We start from the raw sequence: 23517 nt of genomic DNA on the forward strand, positions 1-23517 counted from the left end.
CCTATGCTCATTTTATTCTTAGGAAAATTCATTAATGATGTGTTGCAATTGAAGGTGAGCTTTAATGGGAGGGTCAGGAATTTAAAGTTGTGTCTGGTTTTTTTTCTTTTTTTTTTTCTTTAATTAAACGTATGTACTGACAGGATAAATGAATGGTTATTCTATGAAGGTGCTCATTTAAAGTGATTGCTTCCCTATTCTACAGAGTTACCAGTTGTCTGGGGAGGTACATTGTCACAGACACACATTTTCAGTCATTTCCCATTCTGTTTGATACACTATAAATGTGGGAGGTTTTAGGCTAAAGTTAAATTTACCATGCTTTTCAATTCTCCTTAAATCCCTTACTACAAATCAATTAATTGGTGATCACTCTGTGATACTGTGAATATATAGTCTCAAATGTTTCCAAACTAGGTGTGCAAACTCCTTTGAACCAAAGGAGTTTGCTTGTTCTTTTTGTGTTTTCTTTGTATCACTGTATTCATTCTCTTGTCTTTCCTTCTAACAAGAGTCTGTTATGTCCTAAGTGCAATAAAATACAGTTTCTCAGGAGCTTGCATAATGCAACTGAAATAGAAGAAACAAAGTATCCCAGTTTCTCCTAATGAAGCCTGACTTAAATGTAGTTAATAACTTTCAAGTTTTTTTTTTATTAAGTATACAGAATTATTACATACATCTCACATATGTATGATTTCTTTGCTATAAACAAATTCTAATCCTGGAGCACTAAAAGCCAATTTTGGTGCAATTTGGTCCTTTTAATGAATATGACCAAGGATAATCTAAAACTTTGCTTTCAGTGAATAAAACATATGAAACCATTACATTTAAAATGTATTTTTATAAGGGGCAAATATTATAAAACCTGCACAGGGCATCAAGTATAAGCAAAAATAACTTACTTGATTTTTGGTATAGCTAAAGTTATGAGCAAAGCATTAAGTACCCTTAAAAGTGTTGGGAAGGGTCAGGAAGAATGAGGAGAGTAATTAAATTTTTCCTTTTTTTTTCCCCCTCACTCCTCTCCCTCAGGATGCTTTAACACCTGAAGACAGATGTTTCATCAGAAGCACTAATGGCTGCTGGCATGCCTTGGATAAGGTGGTGACCGCTGGATGTCATTTGTTTCTGTTCACTGTGGAGAGACAAAATTGACTCCATTTGGAGTTGAGAGCAAAAGCAGAACAGACCTCTCAAGATGACTGATCCTATGATGGATTTTTTTGATGATGCCAATCTTTTTAGTGAGACCTTAGAAGGTTTGTCAGATGATGCCTTTGTTCAACCTGGACCTGTTTCACTTGTTGATGAATTGAATTTGGGTGCAGAATTTGAACCTTTGCACATAGACTCACTGAACCATGTGCAAGATGCTCAAAATCAACAAAAGATGAGTGAGTTTGATCAGCTGAATCAGTATGATTCACTGAAGCTTCACTCAGTAAATCAGTCTTTTAATAGCTCAGCTGACAATGTCTTATCACCACACTCTCAGTTCAATTGTTCACCAGTCCATCCGCAAAACCAGTCCAACGGGATGTTTCCAGATGTGGCCGATGGCAGTCCTATGTGGGGTCATCAAACTGCCACGACTGTTTCCAATCAAAATGGGTCCCCTTTTCACCAAGGACATTCTCAGTCTATGCAGCAAAACAAAAGCTTTGTAGCACACCATGACTTTGCCTTATTTCAGGCTAATGAACCACAGCATCAGTGTGCCTCGCTACGGCCGCAGCAGGGCAGGAGCAGCACGGGGCAGGATGCTCTGAGTCAGCCAAAAGACTTCATGGAAGTCAATGTGTCCACTTCCCTCAGAGTCAGTGTTAACCACCCACCTTCAGTTTCTAATCCATCGACTTCACAGCAGCCTCTGTCCGTTCAACAGTTTTCTCAAACTGCAAGTGCTTCAATACATTTTTGTGGGAATCAAGAAGGAAATTTTGATGGACAGTCCCCAACTATTACTCCGTGTTCTGTCAGTAATAGTCAACAATTTTCATCTCCGTATTCCTACTCTAATAATCACATTTCTCCTACCAGCCTTCTTCAGCCTACAACAGCTCTTTCTACCAGCCAGCAGACACACTCTATCTCTGACTTCACTGGAAGCGATGCCTTTACATCTCAAACAGGGACCAAGCAAGAAACAACCGAGCACATGTTGAATCCTAACGCAACTTTGAATTCAAGTACTTTTCAAATGTTGCATTCTGCGCATCCTCAGGGCAACTTTAGTAGTTCAAAACTCTCTCCTGTGAATATTAATTTTCCAGCTTCTACTGGTTCTGCTTCTCAGATAAGCCATTTCACTGACCCTATTGAAAGCAACGGTTTTACATCTTTAGATGACAACTTACTTCATCAAGTGGAGACTCACAGTGAACCATTCACAGGACTTGACCCAGATGACCTCTTGCAGGAAGACCTTCTGCCACAGTTTGATGACTCTGCCTTTGTCCAGGATAGCACAAGCCATGTTTTAGAGCATGACCTGGAGCACCACATAACCCCTCAGCAAGTGACACCGTCATCTGAACTCGTTCGGGCACCGTCGCAAACTCAGATCCATCCCTGGCATTCTTCAGTTTCTAATCAGCACCTGCAGGGCAGGAGTCGTGCAGCCTTACAAGGACAGGTATGTGGGGATTTGGGGAGTGAGGGGTTGAAACCATCTGATTTGGTTGATGGGGTGAAATGGATTACAGTGACTGGTGCTTGAGTCAAAGCATGATAACTGAAGTCTCTGAGCTGTTATTTGACCCTGAAGGAGTCTTGTTAAGGAGGGAATAAACCTAACCAGTTGATGCAGACATTGCTTTCTCTTGTTGTTTTCCTGTCACTGCAGAAAGCAAGACTACGTGATCTTATTCAGATAAAATGGTGTTGCTCCTTCTGCTGCTTGTACTTCTGAAGTGCAACAGAGAAAACTTAGTGGTTTATGATTTAGATGCAAATATAATGACTTATTGTCTTGAAAATTACTTAGAGAAACATGTTTTTAAGACCTTTGGTAAGGTTTGTATGGCTGATTTCCTGCAAGAATTGCAGTGGTTATGTTGCTCTGTCCTTTGCTTTGTGTCTTTGTGCTCATGCTCATTGCCTAAAAATACACACTTATTATTCTTGATTTTCATGTGTTCAATAATAATAGAAAACATATAAAAAGCTTTGTGTATGTTGGATTTTGTTACTTTTCGCTTACCAAAAAATTCAGCAGTTGTTTTAGTATAATGTGCCCATCTACTGCAAGTATTTGAGTCCTCCACAAGGAGGACAAGATGACATAAAAATTGTTTGCTATTTTTCAATGTGTGCATTTCAAAACAGATGCAACTCTGACAATCAAACACAATTTACAGAAGACAGCTTTAAAAAGCTGTCTTGCTACCAATATTCTCTCTACCTGAGAAACCAGAATGTTGTCTTTCTGGAAAAAGAAAAAAAAAGGGGAAGGCAAGAACCTTGACTACTGACTGTTGATTCTCTTAGTTTGTAGGACACAGGCCTGTGAAGGAGACAATGTAGCATTTTTCTTTTCCCCCCTGTTAATTTCAGATCATTAGTGTAGAGATAAGGGCTTAACACGCTTAATCTTTGGTCTTGGTTCAGTAGATTGCTTCTCCATTACAACTTCTGCTTATGTTTATGGAGCGTGTAATTGTCAATTCCTAGCAGTGAAACTTTTTCTGTAAACTGTGGGGTGATGTTAATGGAACATGGATATCCAGCAGTGCGGTTCAGATGAGCTTGATTAACTGAATGATGCAGTAGATGCAATCTGTTGGTTTGGATAAACATTTCCCTTCTCCTTCCCTGCCTAAGAAAACAAGAGGGTGCACCCACGCAGCCTCTCTTGTCAGAGATCCATACCTGGGGTGAAGGGTGAAGAGGAAATGGGCTCCAGGAAAAGTGGGGGTGATGAGAAACCCAGAGCTTAGCATCATTTTTGAGGAGCATATGGGATATCAGCCAGGCAATGAAAAGCAGGTCTAATAAAACTTTCTGGTGCTGTGACTTTTGTGTTCTATTTGTCAGAACCTTTTTGGACTTGCTTCGATCTCACTGGCATCAGTTCTATTTTGCTTTGTATCAACAAATAGAGGGGAAGTTCTGAGATCTGTGGAGAGCCTTTAAAGTTTAGGGGTTTGGTTTGGTTTTTATCATGGTGTGAAAACAAAACAACTTTGCAGTATTTGAAATTTTAATGTTTTTCCTCTTTGAAATGAAACAGCCGGAAGCCAGATAGTTATAAAATTGCTTGGTGTGGTTTTTATTATTTTGGGGTATGCAATAAATTGTATAAATTGGATTCTGACCTTGAGTTTATCTGGTCGGACAGATGTTTAATGTTTCCTTCAGAAGCTGGTTGTGAACTGGTAGCTGTCAAACTGTTGAGGAATGCACAGAAGCAAACCATGTAGAAGCCTCTTTAAACCAGTGGAGTATGTAGTATGAATAGTAAAGGAAAAGTATGGCAATTACTGCAGTGTTTCAGAGCTGTCCTCTGACTGACTACAATTCTAAGAAGGGCTTAGTTGTAATTCTCACTTTTATTCTTTGATCTCTTTTTAGAATTTCAATTTCAAGATGAGTTGGTTCTGTTAGAGCTTTTTACAAATGTGTGCAGTTTAACTAGGGAGGAAAAAGATGGGGTAAAAAGGGAAGGAATTTTGCTCTTCCTAAAGCTGATTGGCCTTAGGTAGGAGTCACCTGGGAAAGGATTTGACAAGTTTGATATGTAGTGGTTAAGGTGAACTTTAAATTTTTTAACAAGACAGTGTTTCACACTGCCTTTTGTACATATTGAGGAAACAATAGTGAATTTAGTTGGGGTTTTTTGACAGTTTCAGCTTGATAATGGTTAATATTTTTTCAGAAAGAATAACTTTATTTTATGAAATAGTTAATAAACTGTAGGTATTGGAACAGACCCAATATTAGATAACCAAAGGTCTTTAACTGTATTTAGACTGAGGTTATTTAAATTAAGGAAGAACATTAAATACTTGTTTCAGTATTTGAGAGCAAGCATACTCATAACATTTTTACTTGTATGGTTATTCTTTTGATGGAAATTAATTTAAAAATTAATACAATCTGTTTGGTGTAATAATGCTGCAGAATTAAAAAGACTGTCTTATAATGCTAATATGCTTTCTGCTGTAATTAGATCAGAATTGTAAATAAATTGCACCCTTAATTTTACATCATGCATTTTTCATCAGAGTTAGTTTGAGAACAGAAAGTAAAATGAAGTGCTGAAGACTTCTGTAGTCTTAACTTTGACTAATACAAGACTTCTGTTCTTTTAACTCCACTTAAAACTGGCTTGAGTTTGCTAAAGCTAAATAATCTATTTGCTTCTCAGAAGGATAAAAAAAGGCTTCAACATTGTTTTACATCTTTAGAAGAAAAAGGAAGTTGAAAAGATAAGTATAAACTGTTGGAAAAATAATGTGAAGTATAAACTCTTGGAAAGATAAGTATAAACTGTCCTTAGAGAAGATTACAGCTGTCTCACTGTGTATGTTATGTCTTCTGGTTGCACACATGAAAGCAGAGGAATTGAGATTAAAAATAATATGAAAATGAAAAATATACTGATGAAAAATAACATTTCATTAATAATGTGAAGTGCTATAGGATGAGGTGGTAGTCTTAGTTCTTAAATCACATAATTAATTTTTTTCTTTTTTGTGACTAAAAGTTTGGCACCTAACTTGACAATTCAGTGTATTCGTGAATTTGTGTAAAAGCTGACTGGAAACACGCAAGTGCTTTTATGCCTGCAAGCCTGAGCTGTCCTACCACTTCTGTTATAGAAATAGATGACACTGATTTTTTGGAAAGGATTTGTCTTGCCCTTGTTGAAAGTTTGGCAAAGTCTGAACCTCACAGATGATTGCTTGGGTGGTGCTGTACCCCAGGATATCTGTAGATATCAGAATGGCATAACCTCATATATGAGTTTCTCATCAGAGGGGGAATTAACTCTCACCAGACCCACATCCAGGTTTATGTGCTGCTGAGATGTCCTGGATTGCCACAGGCTGGTCATGCCTGACTGTGCTATCAGATGGCACTTTTAGAACAACTCTGATTCATTGTAGCCATGTATCCCTTGGGTTACTCCACTTGTAAAACCCTCATCCTGCCATTGGTTGCTGTTCTACTTGTACATACATCGTGGACTGTGAAGTTCTTAGGAGAGATACACACAGTAAGCAGGGATGTGCTTTCTCTAACTGTGAGATCTAAGTCTAGACAGCTGCTTGATATATGAGCAGTTATGGAAATGTATCAAAACAAAGGATATTGGATTTGTGTGTATATATATCCACTATATTGTTTAGATAGAATATAGTATTAGAGTGTATTTCTTATATTCTGTATGGTTCAATTTTAAGTAAGCCTGCAACAAGGAATATATTAAATTAAGGGGTTGAGCATACTACACAGAACTTCTTTGTAGAAAAGACTGGCTATTTTGCATAGTAAGTTTATAGGTTATGGTTCCTAAGTGTTGGTACAATACAAAATTTTAAAATTATGGTGCTGCTATGTGCGTGTGGCTTGGGAAGCAGTGAAGTATTCAGTGAGACTGAGCATAACAAAATACACATCTGAAAATCTGTTCTAGTTTGCATCTCCCATCTTTGCAAGTTGGACTTGATGGTTTTGGGAATCTTTTCCAACCTTAATGATTTTATGATTGGAAATGTAGATGTCTGTTCCAGTAAGCATTTGGGTTCATTACACATCATATCTTGTAATTCTGATATGTAAAAACCCTCCATACCCCTAACATGGTCTGTTCTTTCTAAAGTGGTGAATAGTGCTGATATAACTCCCACTAAGCATATCCAATATTCTTATATTTTTCCTTTAATTAGGGTCAATTTTATGGGTGACATCATATTAACAACTGTAAATCTTTGCCTGAAGTTTCTTTTTAAGCATTTCTACAAGTTGTGTGCACTGGATTTAATTTTCTGTGCCTCAAGAACATTTTTTACCTTCCTCATAGGAATGTAAATCCTGTACCACAGTGAGGGAGCAGAATTCCCAGCACCTAATAAGTTTATCATCTATGCTGAAGTAATGAAAACAAACCCTTCACTGATCACCTTTTGCAGCTTTTTTTGCTTAATTTCTGTCATTTAAGAAAATCCTGCACAAACAGGTGGGATTGACCATGGCAAAGCTGTGTCAAATGCCCAGAGTTAATGAGAAGAGTAGGGCAACATCTCTGAGTCTAAGTAGTGCAGTTCTTGGAATGAAGTTCTAAATTATAGCTGTATATAATATAATGTTTTCATTATTAATCTATGGCTTTTTGCCAATAACATATTAATCATTTAAAGAGAAATGTTTTGATAGCTTTATTTATAGTTGAATGTGTATGAAGCACTTGCATTTGTATATATTAAATATGTTTTATATAAACCTTTTATACATTTTATTTTTTTAAATTGCAAATTGCATAGGTTGGGAAAAGAAAGTACATGTTTGTGAGATAAATTTGTAACACATTTATTGATGAGTATAATTTTTATTGTCTCTATTTTCATTTCCCTTCTTTTGGCTTTCAAAATAAAACTGTGTAGTAAGGGAAAGACAAAAATTGTTGGGTTTTTCAGAAAACTGAAAATGTGCCAAAGTATCTCTTTTACAGTTTTAAATGCTTTATGAGTTTCTTAGTAATTTCTGTTGAGTGGAATTTTTTTTTTCACAATTTTTTGTATCTTTTTGCTATCATCAATCCTTTTTTAAACCTTTTTTGAGAAGGTCTCTCTCAACCTTCATCACTTGTCAAATAATTAGACTGTCCAATTCTTTGTGTATGTTTCCTCTTTAAAATTAAACACTTGCTGTTTTAATGATTGTCATAATATATTTTTTCCTGAGATAATTGCACACTCATTAAATAACTACTATAATTGTCTTTGAAATGTGCCAAAAGAGAAGCATTTTTGTAAAAATTAGTTAACAGATGGCAGGCATAGGAAGAAAGCTTCTGGCTGGGTCAAATTGCAGGAGTAAAATAGCAAGGTGAGACTAGTTGATAAAAATAAGTTAAATTGATACTATTTTTTTAATGGTAATGCAGGGTAAGTGGGGTTGAATAATCCAAATAATTTGGAAATAGGTGTCTTGTTAACATTGAAAAACTACAAAGCAATTCATTAAATGAGAGGACTGATAGAATTGTGCAATCTTAGCATCTGGAAGAAGTGGTACCTAATTACATAGAAAAGAGAAAACAAAGTCCATTTTAAATTGTCTTTTAAAGACAGCAACCCATTCTATAGGCTGTTCGAGCTATAGTTCAATATAGGCCTAAACTATAATAAATTATCAGGAAAAAGACAGTTTGGAAAAAAAAAAGCTCTTATTCTTTCATTTTGTCTTGTGTTAATGCAGCATTTGGGCTATGGGAAACTCCAGCAGGTACAGAGAAACTTTGGCCTTTTTTTGTCAGGAGTGTTTTTCCAGCATCCAAGCTCCTGGTTCAGTTCTCTCCATTCACAGGATCAGTTCCCAGGCCCAGGGCAGGGCACACAGCTGTGGGCAATGCACACAAACACCTGCAGGTGCCACGAGCACGGGGCCAGGCTCATGCCAGTGTGCCCAGGGTCAGGGCGAGGGACACAGACTGAACTCAGGAGCTTCCATCTCATTCTGAAGAACTGCTCTGCTGGGAGAGGGACAGAGCTCGGAACAGGCTGCCCTGAGAGCTTCTGGAGGCTCCTTCTGCTCCACAGCTGCCTGGACACCATCCTCTGCAGCCTGTCCTGGAGGGATGAACCACACCATCCCCAGAGGGCCCTTCCAACCTCAGCCTTTCTGTGGTTCTGGGACAGAGGAAGGAGTGGGAGGCATTATTGTCTCCCATACAGGCAAAATAATTGTGTGTGGGCCTGCAGCATTAAATGCAGAGGGTGCAAGTGAACTCACTGTGGCACTGCCCACTGGCTCCAGCAGCCACTAACCTGCTTTAACTAACTCTGTTGTCTAGACTCTGCATTTTAAGAACATACCATTGCCTGTACAACTTCCAGAGCAGCATTTTATCTTGAGACATTTTATAGAAAATCAACGCTTGATGAAGTGTTAGTGAAGTGTTATTACTGAAAGAGCAGCAGAACTTGTAAAGATGTTAACCAGTAGTGTGGTTTTGAAGCCAGACAATCTGATACATTTGGAATTCGTGTGGCTTTTCTTCAGCTGTCTGTGTGTTTTGTGCACTCAGGTTTTGCAATTTCTTTTAGCTGTTATGCTACTTCTAAATATATAGACAGATCAAAATAATTTTCAACACTTTGTTTCCCAAACAGCCTCCCACATCTGGAGAGGTATTGTTTTCTTTGTTTATTATCAGGTTTTAAAAAAATTGCTCAATTTCCTGGTTACACAGATTTCTGAGAGTGTTTATCATCAGGTGCTGAGTGGATTGAATTTGGGGACTCTTAATGCTAATAAATATAAATTAGTGGGATTCTTAGGATGTTGAGACCGAGAATTCTAATGCTGATTTCAGTAAGCATGATAAATGAAGCTAGGAATGTGGCTTTAGGCTAGAAAAGATGACAAGTCTTACACTTTTGAACGCTGTGTAATTTGTAGCAGAGATTGATTTTTCTTTCATAAATGTGTCAGGCTTTCTTTTGTGTGGACTATCTGGCTTGTATTTGTACTGGAGTTTTTTGTTCCCTTGATATCTTACTGTGAAAGCAAGCATTTTAATTTATATCTCCTGAAATTGTTCCCATCTTTTCCATACTGCCTGCTCAGGAGTGGGCCCATATTTGAAAATAATTTCCATGTTAGTAGCATATCACGTATGTGTACATAATGCTGTTGAGCAGCATATTCAATTGCAAACCAGAATTAGTTTCATACATTGATAGAATGGCTTTTTTTAAGAGATACTCATTTAGTTTTAGTTGATATCTTGGAAAGAAAAGTTAGCCTTAGTGTTAAAGAAGCCATTGCAAATATTGTGGTTCTGAGATTTTTTGTATTTTCTTACAGTTTGAAACATTGTTTCAAAACAATAGTCCTACTGATAGGTTTTTAAAATAATCTTAAAAGGAATTGTTTCACTATACCTTACTTTTATAATGAGCACCACAATACAGAGATTTCTTTAATAGTATTTAAGCAAATTCACAAGAAAGAGACTTGCAACATGGCTTCCAGTGCCTGTTTGTATTCCTCAGAAGGATAAGATGCAGTACATGTGCATTGTTTTTTATCTTTAAGTCATGCAGCAGTTGCCCATGAGGCCTAGGTATGGCTCAGCCTGATGTGTAAACTTTGTTGCAGCAGAACTTTGGTCCTTGAAAGCAGAAAGCAGCTGTTGGAGTACCCAAGCCATCACAGGGAAGGCAGGTGAATTATTTAAGGAATATCTGAGTGACAAAACCAGACGTGTCTCACTGTCTTTGAGTTCAGTAAGAACAATTTTCAAACTAGATTAGGCAAATTTATTTTGATGTGTCTGTATTGTAGCTCCTATTTATATCATCCTTTGGTGGATTCTTTGACGTGCAATCCTGTAGTGTTTGAAATCTGATCAACTCCAAACACCACACAGGAGATGTGTTTTCTGGTGCCTGCCCAGTGTGCTTGCTGACTTTATGTGGTTGAATTGCAGTGGTGTTCAGGCTGTGAGTGATTTTAGATTTCAGAAATGGTGACCCAGCCTTGCTGGCTGGGGACAAAGGTACAGAGGGGCTCCTGCTCATGCCTGGGGATGCCCTTGGCAGCACACTGCTCTCTACCCAGGCTGTCACTGCTCTGTGCTGCTGACACTCTCTGCTGACTTCAGCTCTGTTGAAGATAAGAATTTCTCTTTTCTTGGCCTTTACAGTGGGTCTGCCAAAAGTCCTGCCACTTCTGCTAGTAGCCAGACTCAGCTGAGGTCAGAAACATAACCATAGCAGTGATTTTTTGAAACCTGTCTTGCAACTCTTTTTTTTTTTTTGCACATTTTTTTCTTTTTGATCCTTACCAGAAGTTATTTTGTGGTTATTACTGTGAAGCTCCTGGATGCTGTTCTTTCTCTAGAAATCTTATAGAAATTTTGGGAAAAAATTAGTTTGGTTTGTTTGCTTTTTGGGTTTTATTTGCCTGAAATCAAACTGTTGTTTCCAGTAGTATCCTCTGACTTGGGACTTTTTATTTTTGAACCATCGCCCTTTTTGACAAATTCCTTTCTTCAGGCATCTTGTTTTACTCCTTAACTAGGGGGAAGGATTTTGTTCATGAATATTTAATTGAGAAAACTAGATTCTAGGGAAATAGTTTCATTAGGTTAGCATATATGCTAAAGGACTCTTTTGAACTGAAGATTCTGGCATAAAAAGCTGTTAAAGTAGTTCATTGAAGCTGAAACAAAAAATATGTTAGTTGTTTTGAAGTGGAAGAGCTCTGCCCCCCCTTTGATTTAAATGGAAATGTGCTGTGCAGTCAGTACTGATATTAGTGACTCCCCAGCTGTTGATGTTAAAAATAATTTTCCCAATTTCTGTCATATATGTTTTAGTGTTAAGTGGGTTTTTTTCATCTCACTGAGATTATGAATGCTGAAAACATTTTGGATACTCTGTAAAGTACTGAGTAATACTACCAAAAAAAAGCCATTTTCAAAGATTAAGTAAACTTTTAAACTTAACTGCTTCTTGGGAATAAAATTATTGCACAGAGAGATGTTATATGCTAGCCTTTCTGAATATGCAATCTGTTTTGATTTAAAGATCTTTCATAATTGGTATTTCCCTCTTAATCAAATGATACCTATTTTTCACATCTGTCATCTTGTCAACAATACTTCATTGTTCTGCTAGAAACAAGCACTTAATATGCATACTTTAAAAACAGGAAAAAGTAAAAAGAAGGCTGCCAATATTATCACAGGATCATTTCCTGGGGACTGACCAAGACAGTGATCCATTGCAGCATGTTTTTCCAGTAGCCTTTGTACTTTGAATAAGCTGGATCACTTACCTTCTAATTGAATTGGTTTTTGCCATTGCACTCAATGTCATAAATTGTGAGCAGAATTTGGTAAATTAGGCTGTTGAAGCATGCTGTGGAAGAAAAGCCACCTCTGTGTTTGTCTGACCTAGCCTGACTTCCCTTTCTGTGGGGATTTGCAGAAGTGAGGCACTGAGAATAAAGGTGGGCAGCTTCCTGCTGCTTGTGCAGAGTTCTTGCCCCTCCTTTGATCCCTTCAGCAGGTTCAGTGACTCCTCCAAGCAGCACAAAAGTGCCAAGAACAGACCATGGAGGGTTGTGCAGTTTACAGCCCTTCACACCTGGAATGTCTCCTCAGTGTGGGCTGATAACAAACTGAGAGTGGAACAACTGGGGGAGAGTGGAAGGAAATACTTGCAGCACTAAACTTCCTAAGGATGAAAGTGGGTTTTGTTTCAATCAGAAGAATGTGTTCTTACAAGGCCACTTCCATGAGAGATGTAGAGGGAACTGAAATTTTGACAAGAACCAGGGACCATTAAGGTCCTGTAGCTTTTTCTTGCTCAGAGATGGATGCTGTGCTGGTTTTTAGTGTGATTGGGATATGCATGCTGAAGCTAGCTTGGATGTTGGGACTAAAGAGAAAGCTCTTCATGTGATTTTCTTTCTGAAGGTAGTTTGGGTGGGTTTTTGTCTTCTTGTCTTCTTCTCTGTTTGGTTAGGAAAAAACTCAGGAGAAAATAACTACCTCAGTGGCACACAAAAGTGGTGGCCATATGGAACATGGGTGGGTAAGTGGCAACTTGTAAAAATTCAGTTGAATTTTGAGTTTGTTGCAATTTTGTTTTCTGTTCTGGAGACTTCTGCAATCAATTCTTCATTATTTTACCGTAAAGTCATCATTTAAAGGGATTTTGTCATCTTAAATTAAAGCAGATTCAGGTAATGTTATGTTTTTCAGGAGTTGAAAAGGCCATTAAAAACAAGCTGGGGATAGAAGCTATCTGGCTTTACATGTTAAATAAACTTTTCCAATTGTAAAATCAGGCATATGTATGTGCATGTGTTCCAGAAGAAGCAAATTCTTATCTGTACTGTCCAAGAAGGTGTTGGATTGATGTTAGATTTCAGTGGATCAAAGATATTTTAGAGCTGTAGCTAGGGATTTTGAACCCTAATGGCTACTTTTTTTAAAAACAGAAATATCTCTTTGATTTTTCTTGTCTGTAACTATTTAAGTACTTTACAGATTTATTTCCAGATACCCACATAAGACTTGTTTCAAACAGTGAACTGAAACCTGAATTGCCTTTTTATAGAGTGGAGAGTTTAGTCATCCTTGTTGTTTAAGGAGTCAAGTAATTGCAAAATTTGTATGGTTAGGATTAAGCAAGAATGCAAGAAAGAAAGAGGTTTTTGCAGGATCATTTTGGCCCTTAGTTTAAAGAAGAAAATCTTAAAGTAGAGGGAGAGGTATGGCATGGCTGTGAATTTGGTCTGAGCTCAGTAACTCAGTGATGGTGCATCCACCGGGTGTCTTGGATATGATAATGATTTTTATTTTCTTTCATAGACAGGAGCCTCTGGTTTTCTCATGGTAAGTGCAGTGATACTGCCATAGTGCACCACAAGGTGTGCCCTTAGGCATCAGCCTTACATGCAGGCTTAGCCTTACATGTTCTGGCTCTGCCTGTGAAAGAGAACGCTGAGAGGTTTTGCTGAGGCAGTGGCTTGTGTTGGCATTGTCTGCCATTTTCCAAATAGCTCTTACATTACAGACTGGAACCCAAGAGAAGTGGGTACCTGATGGGCACAGAGCACCAAGCCACTGAAAACTGAAACACATTAAATGCAGCAGCTTGGCAGAGCAAGCAGGATGAAGTTCTCAATTTCTTTCATTTCCTGGCAATTTAGCATGCTCCGGTACATAGAGCCTCCTTTAAGAGTTCCCGTGCAAATTACACACAGTTTTCATACCGCTACTAAATATTCAGAAAAAGATTCTAACTATAGTTGGCACTGAGCCCCAAAATACTTTCTTCAATCAGTCTCTTCCAAATGGAAGCAAAATGTGTGCTGCAGACTCATCCTGTAACTTCTGACACTGCCTCTGCAGCTGGCCCAGCTTAGCAGCTGCTTCCATGGACATGGCTTGATCCTTCCCCCAGGAATGATAAGGCAAGTCACTGGTTAAGAAGCTGCTACTGATGACAGCTATGGTATCTTCACTCTATTGGTGGCAAAACATGATTAGTGATACTATTACTGGGTTCTGTAGCACTGAGATGTGAAACAACATTATGTAGAGAGAGTGTGACGTGCCAACAGGTGCATGTTTCATCTTAGAAACATGACTAGTTTAAGGTTGCTGACCCTTCCATTAGTGTTTTCATTTCCACAGAAATTTAAAATTTAAAATAAGCATGATGCTAAGTGCCTTGTGAGGCATAAAGCACATTCACATCCCAAATCACAGATGTATGTTCTGAAGTGACTGTTACACAGATAAAAACTGTTGTCCAGCCGCAGTGCTATAATTGTTAGCCATTCATTTACCAACATTATAGGTAACAAGTATGGAAGACGAAAAACACTCTCACCTGGTATCTTTTTCTTTTCTTTTGTGGTTTTTTTTAATCTATATGTACATGTCTATTGGGTAGGTTTCATAAATGTGTGTCTTGAAATTCTGTATCCATTAAGCACAGGCAGATGGTGTGGGGCAACTGTTGAACAAGAAAATAAAAAGCAGTTCAGAAGGAGCTCTGGAGGGAGTTGGCTCTGGAGAAAAGAAGCCCTGTTGCATATTTAGGTGATGTTCCCATTAGTTGTACAGAAGTAGACTGATTAACTGAAAATCTCATTTCAGTTTACTGTCTAAAGAAAACTACATCTTTTGCTGGGACTGCCATTCAGCAAAGGCAATGTCTTTCTGCATGCAAGTGGGGTGATAAATGTGGATATTGCAGGTAATCTTGTAGAGATAGACTATGTCAAGTCTGTGAGTTTTTGGAGTTTTTTTTAATAACCTTTTTAATTATAAATCCACCATTAAAAGTCACAAGAGGACTTATTTCTGCAGACTATTGTAGAAGAAAGAAGTTTAGAGTGCTAGTATGGAATTCAGAAATCTGAGTTGAGTTCATGCTTTGGGGGTTTTTTAAAGTTGCATTCCTAAATACAACTTTATAATTCAAATGATGAATGGATATACCTTTAAGATTTTTCAGTGCAATGAGTTAAAAGCAACTGCAGTTTTCGTGTGATTTTAATGTGAAAAACGGAGAAGCTAATTTGGACCAAGTCCCCAAACTATTGATTATTGTAAGTCATTAAATTTATTTATTTGTACTATGGTTCTGACATTCATGGTGTTTTGGTGACTAGACATGCACAGAGATGCCTTGTTTAGTAATAAACATGAACAAAGGTGGTGTAGTAATGCATGAAGATCAAGTTTCCAGGTGGCTAATTTTAGCTGCTTTTAGTGCAGTTGATGTCAAGGTCATCTTGATTTCCTGAGGACCTGATAGACTCTCAGGAACTTGTTAGACTTCCAAGGCAGACAGTCTGAGCATGGTCCTGCAGGTGTGTGCTGCTACCAGCAGGAGTGAAACAGTCACTCAAGGCACATAAACCTTAGCTTTTTGTTGTTAGACTCCTTAGGGTCATAATTTAGCTCTTAATGCTCTTAGCTCATGATTTACCTGTTAGGTAGCTAATCTAAGTGGTCGGTAGATCCACAAGTGAAAAACATTATTTCAGTGAAGTGCCTCATATAATTCAATCACAAATGTGTGACTTGTTAAAATTTCAGAGAAAAGCAGTGTCAGCTCCTAGAATATATCAAGAATGGGCATGACTTCACGGAGGTACTTAGTCTGAAAGGTTTTGTGCACACATAGAATTGAAAGAAACACTACTGTATTGTGAATGGCCATACCTACTGCAGGAAAGGTGTTCTTGCAGTGGAAGGCATGTTTTACTATTGGAACAGGTAAGGCAAGATTTGGGAGGGTTTTCTAGGAAGTAGAAGTAGTTTTGGTGTTAAACTCGCCTGCTCCTTGGGGCTTCCTCTGTAGTGACACACAGAGGATGTGAAGGAAGGACTTGTACTGGAAAATGGGTTTAGGCTTTAGAGGAGAAAAACCTGATGTGTGTAAGTTTTGAGGATGGTGGTTTGTCCTTGCTGGGGGAAGGACTGTTATGCCAGTGAAGGTCTTCAAATGCATGTCCTAAGCAACCACAACAGTGTTGGAGGAAATGCCTTTCTTTGAAAAGCCTACTCAGCAGAGTCCTGTTGGCTGTTGGAAAGATGCTGTCATGATTCTGCTTCTTGATAATGCCTGGTAACTTGACTGCTTTCACATTGTTTAACTAAGAAATCATTCAGATATGTGTAGGTTATACCTTCTATTCCTGTGAGACAGCATGTCAAATTCCCTTGGATAGTGCCAACAAGATGCTCCCCCGGCTGGGGATCAGGGCCTGTGTGGGGAATTGTACAGCTGCTGTCAGAGCTGTTCCCTGAGTGTTTTCCGGGCCAGCTCTGCGGTGTGAGCAGCACCAGGGCCCATACCTGCTGCTGCTGCTAATGGCTTTTGCAGGCAGCAGCGGTGGTGTGAATTTGAGGTGATTCCTGCCAGTTTCCCTGCTGCCCAGAGGATTGTGTGGAGCAGCAGGGAACTGACAGGAGGCTTGTTTCCTGCACTCGGCAAAGCCATTAGCAGCAGCAGATACCCTGGAGCTCCCTCTGTGCAGGCTCAAAAGACAACATTGCATTGCTTTGCATTCGCTCATGTTTGGATGATTATCTTTGCAATCGTGAAAAGTACAAACCTATTTTTCTGAATAAAATCTTCAGGTTTTAAATACGTGGTGGCCTCAGGGTTTTCCTTTCCACCTTCACCTATATAAATGTCATTTAAAATTTTCTCTCTTATTCTAGATGGAATAGGTTTGTAAGGCATTGCTGAGAGGATATATTCCTTTAGGATGTTTTATCTGCGTTCCGTCTCACTGAGGGGGAGGGGTGTTTTCAGCTTGCAAAAGGCTTTGCCCTTTTTTTGGTAGATGCTCGACAACCTTTGAAATGGTTTTCATGTGCATGATGATTTACAACGGTTCAATCATTTTATAGCTGTGCATGTTTTCAAATAATGAAATTATTAGCAGCATAACAGAGCTGCTGGATTAAATGGCTTTTGTTGCTAAGTACACACAGATCCTGTCCTCTGTAGTGCAAGCATGTTTCATGTTCTAATCTCAAAACACTTGTGTTGCTTTCCAGTTTTGGTTTTTGTGACTGTGGTGACTTTCTTGATGAAGGTTTCATTACAGATTTGTTTGGCTTAGAATGGCTGGCCAGTGCCTTCCTGCGTCTTCATGAATGTCATTTCCATGTGGTTAGAAATGTCATGGCAAAATGTAAAAATCCCCATGGTCTGGGATTTCTAACAAACAGCTTAATGTTTGTGCAGTGCAGGAGAGAACTCGGCAGGGATAGTACAGAGCAGCACGCAGAGGAATTATAACACAGAGGAGCCTCGGCCAGCATACTCACAGTTCTACAGTAAGAGTGTAGTAAATGTTGTTGAGGAATAAATTGGGAAGCAGCTTTGAGCTCTGAGAAAATGCAGCAAAGAAACTTCATTTTAAAAGGATAAAATATCTAGAAGAGGCTGTAAAAGGATTCACGAAAAAGCAACCATTTCTGGATTACCTACTTAATTATTAAGCATTTTTTTTTTGTTTGTTTCTGGCCCAGGAATGTTCAAGAACTGACCAATGTAACACTACTACCTTTGGTAGCATTTGGCTTTTGAGCTAAAATTGTACCAAGGATACATTAGGAATATTTTTTTGTTGTTTAGCTGATCTCAAAATGTAAAATAGTTGATTAGTTACCATTTTTACCAAGATATGAAATAATCACCCTTAATGATAAATCCCTGTAATTTACTGTAGTTATTGTAAGCAAAATGTAGAAAAATCTTGGCTAGAATTCTCAAAAGTAAAATTAAAATGTAATTGTCCTTGTGATGCTGCTGCACATTTAAAGAAATATCCTTCAATTGAAGTGGTGTTGTTAAAAAAATAATAAATTTAAAGTATTTGTGCCACTAGTGTTTCTACTGGACAAGGAACTTAATTTTGAAATTAATCTTAAATAGAAGTGAAATTACCTTTTAGAGTAATGACTAATCTTAACAATCTCAAAATCTTTACCATATTTGAAATTTTCTATGGAAAAACATATATCTTCAAAATGAAGATAGATGTATATATTGAGAAAAAAACAGAAATCAAGTCCCGATCTTTCTTCAGTCTTCTTAAGTGGGCTTTTGAGAATCAAGAGTATTGCTAGGATGGAGCTATGCTGTCAAAAGCTTCTTGTTGTTTGGTTTTTTTTTTTTTAATAACCTTGCAAAACCCCAATCTTCTTTTTTGTTTTATTTGATATGCTGACAACACGTATTTTAAAACTTATCTGATTTTTTAAAAATAGCACTTTAAGCCAAGCTGGGAATGAAGAGGTGCTTACCAGAGAGCCGTGTCCCGAGGAGGTCTCGGCCGCAGGGTCCCGCAGGTCTGGGCAGAGGCAGAGGGATAAAACCGAGCAGTTCTTCCATTTTCTGTAGGAAGCAGGGAAGCCTGTCAGCAAATGATTTATAGTCACTCTTACCATCGTATAGTAATGAAGTAAATGCAAGAAAAAATAATTTTTAAAAAAATCAAGAAGTATATTGGAGAGCAAGATCTGTTTGTGAGGGCAGAGGCTGGGATTCGGCCGCTGTCTCCCGGTGCCTTCCCCGGGCTGGAGCCGCAGGGCTGCGGTGCAGCGGGTCCGGCGCACACCGCGCCCGGTTCCCACGGCTTTCCAGGGAGCGAGCGGCGCTGTGGGCGGCGCTGCGGGCGGGGAGCGGCAAGGGTTAAAGCCGATCCCCGCGGGGGTTAAACGTGGAGCCTAATGGAATAATGACGGGTAGCACCATCTGCTGGCCTAGTTCCGCGGGGAGCGGGTCTAACCAGCGCTAATATTGGCGCTGATGCCTTTTGATGCTTTGTGCGTTTCTTTCCGCGCTTTGTTGGGATCCGGCGCTCCGCGCACGGCGGGGCCGGGCCGGGCCGGGGGCGGCGGGTGCGCGCCGGGCAGGGCGCGGGGATGCTGCTGAAGCGAGCGAGCGCTCGGGGAGGGCTGAGCGCGGCCCGGCTGCCGCTCGCTAAATAGGCCATTTAGCAATCTTCTCCCCATGCTTTTCTCCTGAGCACTGCCGGGGGTGCTGCAAAAGCGGAGGGCAAGTCTTTGTCTGACGCCAAAAATGTCTTCAGTGAAGAGGCCGAGAGGAAGGGTAAGTGAGAGCCTGAATGAGTGGGAGGAGGAGGGGTTCTTTGGGCTAAAAGGCTAATGGGATTGAATAACCTTCCTTATTACTGGCTGCTGCTGCGGGAGCCGCATCGCCATCTTGAGCTGTTCCCGAGCTGGGGCCGGCTGTTTGTTGCAGCCCCGGGGCTTTAAGGTGGCATCGGGAGCGGCCCCATCCCTGCCTGCCGCCCCCGCCGCCCATGAGGCTCCTCTAGAACATGAATCCCGGGAAGTGCGCGGGGTTTGCCCAGAAAATGTGTTTGGAAATTCCTGGTGGCTTTTCTTCCTGCTCTAGGCAGAGGCGCATTTACGGGTGAGAACGTAACATAACTGTTATCTGCTGGGGTTTTGTGTTTGAATAGGAAATTCTTTCCATTCCTCAAAGGGGGAGGGGAGGAAAGCAAAAACATGTCTTCTGGCTGGCTGCAGGAGAAGCTCATCAGCCCCGTAAACAATTCTGCGTCCATGAAACGGGCATTAAAACCCCGGAGATAAAAACAAGTTACGTCTTTTATCCGAGGCATGGAGTGTATGTTGATCTAAATAAAGGAAACGCTGCTTTCTGATCTGTTTATGGATATAGAGCTGTGTAATTTTAGTTTTGGTTTTATCTTTTGTCTCTTTTTTAATCTTGGTGTTGTTCGAGCATCTGTTGTGTTCATCGCCGAGTTGGTCCTGTAGATCATTCATCTGCTTTAGGGGAACTGTGGACCTGCTCTCCTACCAAAGGCAAAACACTGATGCTGTTACCTTCGGGAGCTCTTTGCTTTTTCATATTTTACTGGAGGTGTTGGATGTGTGTGTCAAATGTATGGGAATACTGCAAAGGTTAAAGATTGGTTTCTTTAATTACAGAGGTGGAGAGCCGGCTGAGAGAATTTCAGAAGGATAATTTTTACTGACTTTGAGTACTTGGATTGGTTGTTTAAAACTAACAATTGATGTAGTTATTTTGAAACCCACACAATTCTGTGGTATAAGTGGAATTCCTCATTTTTTGTGTCCACATAAGTCCCTGGCAGTTACATTTTTTTTAGAATGCATATCACCAAAATTACCAAAAATGTTTGCACTTTTTCTTTCTATCTTTAAAGGGATTTAATGTACTTTTTGTTTCTTGCTACAGCCTCCTTCCAAGAAGACTGATGGTTCAGGATCATATACTAAGTTGCAGAATACCCAGGTGAGGGGAATGTCTGAAAAGAAGCAGAAGAAAAAAACAGACTCGGAAAGTAAACAAGAGAAGGCGAATCGCATAATATCCGAAGCAATTGCAAAGGCAAAAGAGAGAGGAGAGAGAAACATTCCACGAGTAATGAGCCCTGAAAACTTCCCCAGTGTTTCAGCTGAAGGAAAAGAGGAAAAGAAGGGTAGAAAAGTTAAATCCAAACCAAAGGATAAGGAGACTAAAAAGCCGAAAACTGGTTCCTCATCCAAAATTAAAGAGAAAACAAAAATTGGGTAAGTAGATTAAAACATTGTCTTCTCTTCAGACTGTATATCCTTGATTAAAATGGAAACTGCTTACTGATAATAAAATGTTCTCCTCTGCTGCCTACACAAAATTCTTCCTGATTAAGTCCATGTGTGGACTCTCTCATTCAGGAACAAGAATGCTCTGTTTTCTCTTTAGATAAAATCACTGTAGGAGTGTCGTTTTGAAAGGAATTATTTCAATACAGATTCTAAAATATTCTGTATTCGCTTTGAAGCATAGACCAAAATACCTTCTGTCTAGCTTTGTAAACCCTTCTAACCCCAAACTGAGTTTTTCTGGACTATAAATGCTGTTTTTATCAACTTTGGCATGTAGCTTCAATACAGTCTGCTTAATAAACTACACAGGGAGAAATTGGAAGTTTAATGAACTTGCAGACATGAGAATATTCTTACAGATATCACATGTATCAAAAGTAAAGCACATACTGGAAAGATTAAATTCTAAGAATTTTGTAGTCTTCACTCATATCAATTTAATCTGCCCTCTTAAATATTTTGCAGACTCAGCTGGGTCAAGCAGGGTGGGTACCTTAGGGTGAGGAGCTTTTGGAGTGCTCCAGGGGTTTCAGGAACTCCAGAGCTAACCTGTGTTGCCTGTTTACTTTTAAAGGAGAGTGTGTGATTTCCAGTATTAAATATATCAGTCAGAACTTTAAATAGAAATCTTAGTTACAGTCTGATTTTAGTTTCATAAATCTGTGCTCTTTTTGCAATAGCAGAAATATTAACTGGCATATCTCTGAAATTTAAATGTCTCATATCCATATGTATATTTTACTGTATGGAGCAGAAATGAATGTTCTTTTAATCAGTCTGTATCTCTGCTTTTTCTTGTAGAGATCAGTGTTTTTTTTACATGATTGAAGTAAACAATTTTGAGTAGTTATCCTGTAGTTTGAAGGTTACTGCTCTGTACCCAACTTCATTCTTAACATGAAATTTCATGGTGTTAATTTCTTTCTGTTCTGTTTATGTGTTGGCATATGATGCTGCTTGTAATCATTAAGCAGTGCTTCCTTTTCTTTTTTTCTCCATCTAGTTTAAGGTGGTGTACTTTTGTGATGTGTACTTTTGTGAAGTTGATTTCACTTCCATGTTTCTGAATTTACTCATGTTGTGTAACAAACGTTTTGTGGATCTGTCTAATCAGAAAACTTACACTGTTGTTCAGGTAGTGTCACTTTCATGAAACCTTGTGGTTTGTCCTTAGTGTGCTTTTTATTCATACTTGTGGACAAAAGTAATTGACAAAACCTGCCAAAATAATATCATTTTGATATACTACATGGTTGCCATAATATTTTTACTTTTTTAAATGGAAAAAAGAAGTAAACTGTTACCTAGAATTTATGGTTGTGCGCTCAGTTTTGTGTTGGTGAAATGCTTTGCTGTGCACATCACTTAGGATCCCTTCTCAGGATTTCATCAGACGGCGTCAGATGAGAAAGAGACATTTCTCAAACTGTGTTTTTACCTATGGTGTTTGTGTTTGATGCAGAGTACAGGCAGGCTGCTAGAGCAGCTCCCATTTAATTATTGTCAATGTTTCATCATTTTGCATTGAGCTGTGAAGGTTGGTGTCCCCATTAGTTACCAGTTTGATCAGCTAATACCCAGTAGCATTCTGCTGACTTAGTCATGCTGCCAGGTCTTGCTTTCATTATCAAGGATAAATACCTAAAGATGGAGCAGTCAGGTCTGAAGAGTCTTCTGAAACCAACGCATATTACAGATTTCCATTCATATTTACAGAATTCCATTTTATTTAGATGGACAGCAGCAAATCAAATCCTTTGAGACATCAAGATACTTCATTTTTGTATCCAAACAAATTAATGTGTTGTGTTAAATTAGCACTATTGTGTATTATTGATAGAAATACATAAAACAATAACTGCTTAGCAAGGAATACCCCAGGGATTTTGCAGAGCAGCAATTGCAATAAGGCCTTGATTTTTTAGAAGAAGACTCTTATCAACCCTGCTATCTATGCAAATGTAACTGCTGATATTACAGCAGAATAATTACTGCAACATCACTATACCTGTCTTTTAAACCGTGGTTCAAAAAATTTTGTGGTTAATAAATTTTTTTTATTCAGAGAAAACCAAAATTAAAGAATAAGGAGTTTAGAAGACTAAAGCTCTGGTAAAGGTTTTGTCCTATCTTCTGTTCTTAAAAAATATTTCTTAATGAATCTGAGCACATCCTTGGAATCATTAAGACAAAATAGGATTGGGTTTTTAAGCGTGTGGGTTGCTCCATTGATTTTTCTCATTACCTTAAAATAAACTTTGACTGAATCTTGGGAGAAAATTTTACTATGCTAAAATAATACCTGTAAAAGACAAGAGCTTTATTGGGCAGGAAGGGAGGATCTCAGTTCAATGGTTTTTTTTTCTTTGGATGGAAAGATTTTTGAAATCTGTTTAAAATGGGATAAAAAAAGAATTTCAATTTTTTCTTTCAATCAATAATGAGAAAAACTTTATAATATAAATATGTATACATATTTGTATATGTGGCATTTCTTACATTTAATCAGAAATCAAAACCTGAAACCCCTCATGTTTTAAAACGATAAGCAAACAATTCCCAACTGCTAGAGGCCATTATGAACTAATTTTTTGCAAGCAATATAGTTGTGAGTGAAACCTTGAAAC

At 38.6% G+C, this 23517-nt stretch overlaps 1 protein-coding gene and 1 long non-coding RNA gene across 10 annotated transcripts in view; one reads left to right on the forward strand and one right to left on the reverse strand.

Annotated features, from left to right (window-relative positions):
• Positions 1–23517, forward strand: part of CHD9 (chromodomain helicase DNA binding protein 9) — an 86537-nt gene that overhangs the window by 13322 nt on the left and 49698 nt on the right. For 6 of the 9 annotated variants that reach the window (XR_012582506.1, XM_074551213.1, XM_074551217.1 and 3 more), the window contains 2 exons: positions 1039–2641; positions 20481–20815. Coding sequence is in view for 8 of the 9 variants with exons in the window: in XM_074551213.1 (XP_074407314.1) it covers positions 1205–2641; positions 20481–20815 (1772 nt within the window). In the remaining variant the exon portion in view is untranslated. Of the gene's footprint in view, positions 1–1038; positions 2642–15990; positions 16006–19160; positions 19341–19443; positions 19668–20480; positions 20816–23517 lie in introns of those variants that run through there. The other 3 variants (XM_074551220.1, XM_074551218.1, XM_074551219.1) reach the window with 3 other exon arrangements.
• LOC141730815 (uncharacterized) lies at positions 1935–19161 on the reverse strand. Its single transcript, XR_012582507.1, has 2 exons — positions 18533–19161; positions 1935–14714 (listed from the first exon to the last, which is right to left on the reverse strand). It is a non-coding gene; the product is annotated as an uncharacterized LOC141730815 (long non-coding RNA).

This window comes from Zonotrichia albicollis, chromosome 13 (assembly GCF_047830755.1).
Source record: "Zonotrichia albicollis isolate bZonAlb1 chromosome 13, bZonAlb1.hap1, whole genome shotgun sequence".
Taxonomy (NCBI): Eukaryota; Metazoa; Chordata; class Aves; order Passeriformes; family Passerellidae; genus Zonotrichia; species Zonotrichia albicollis.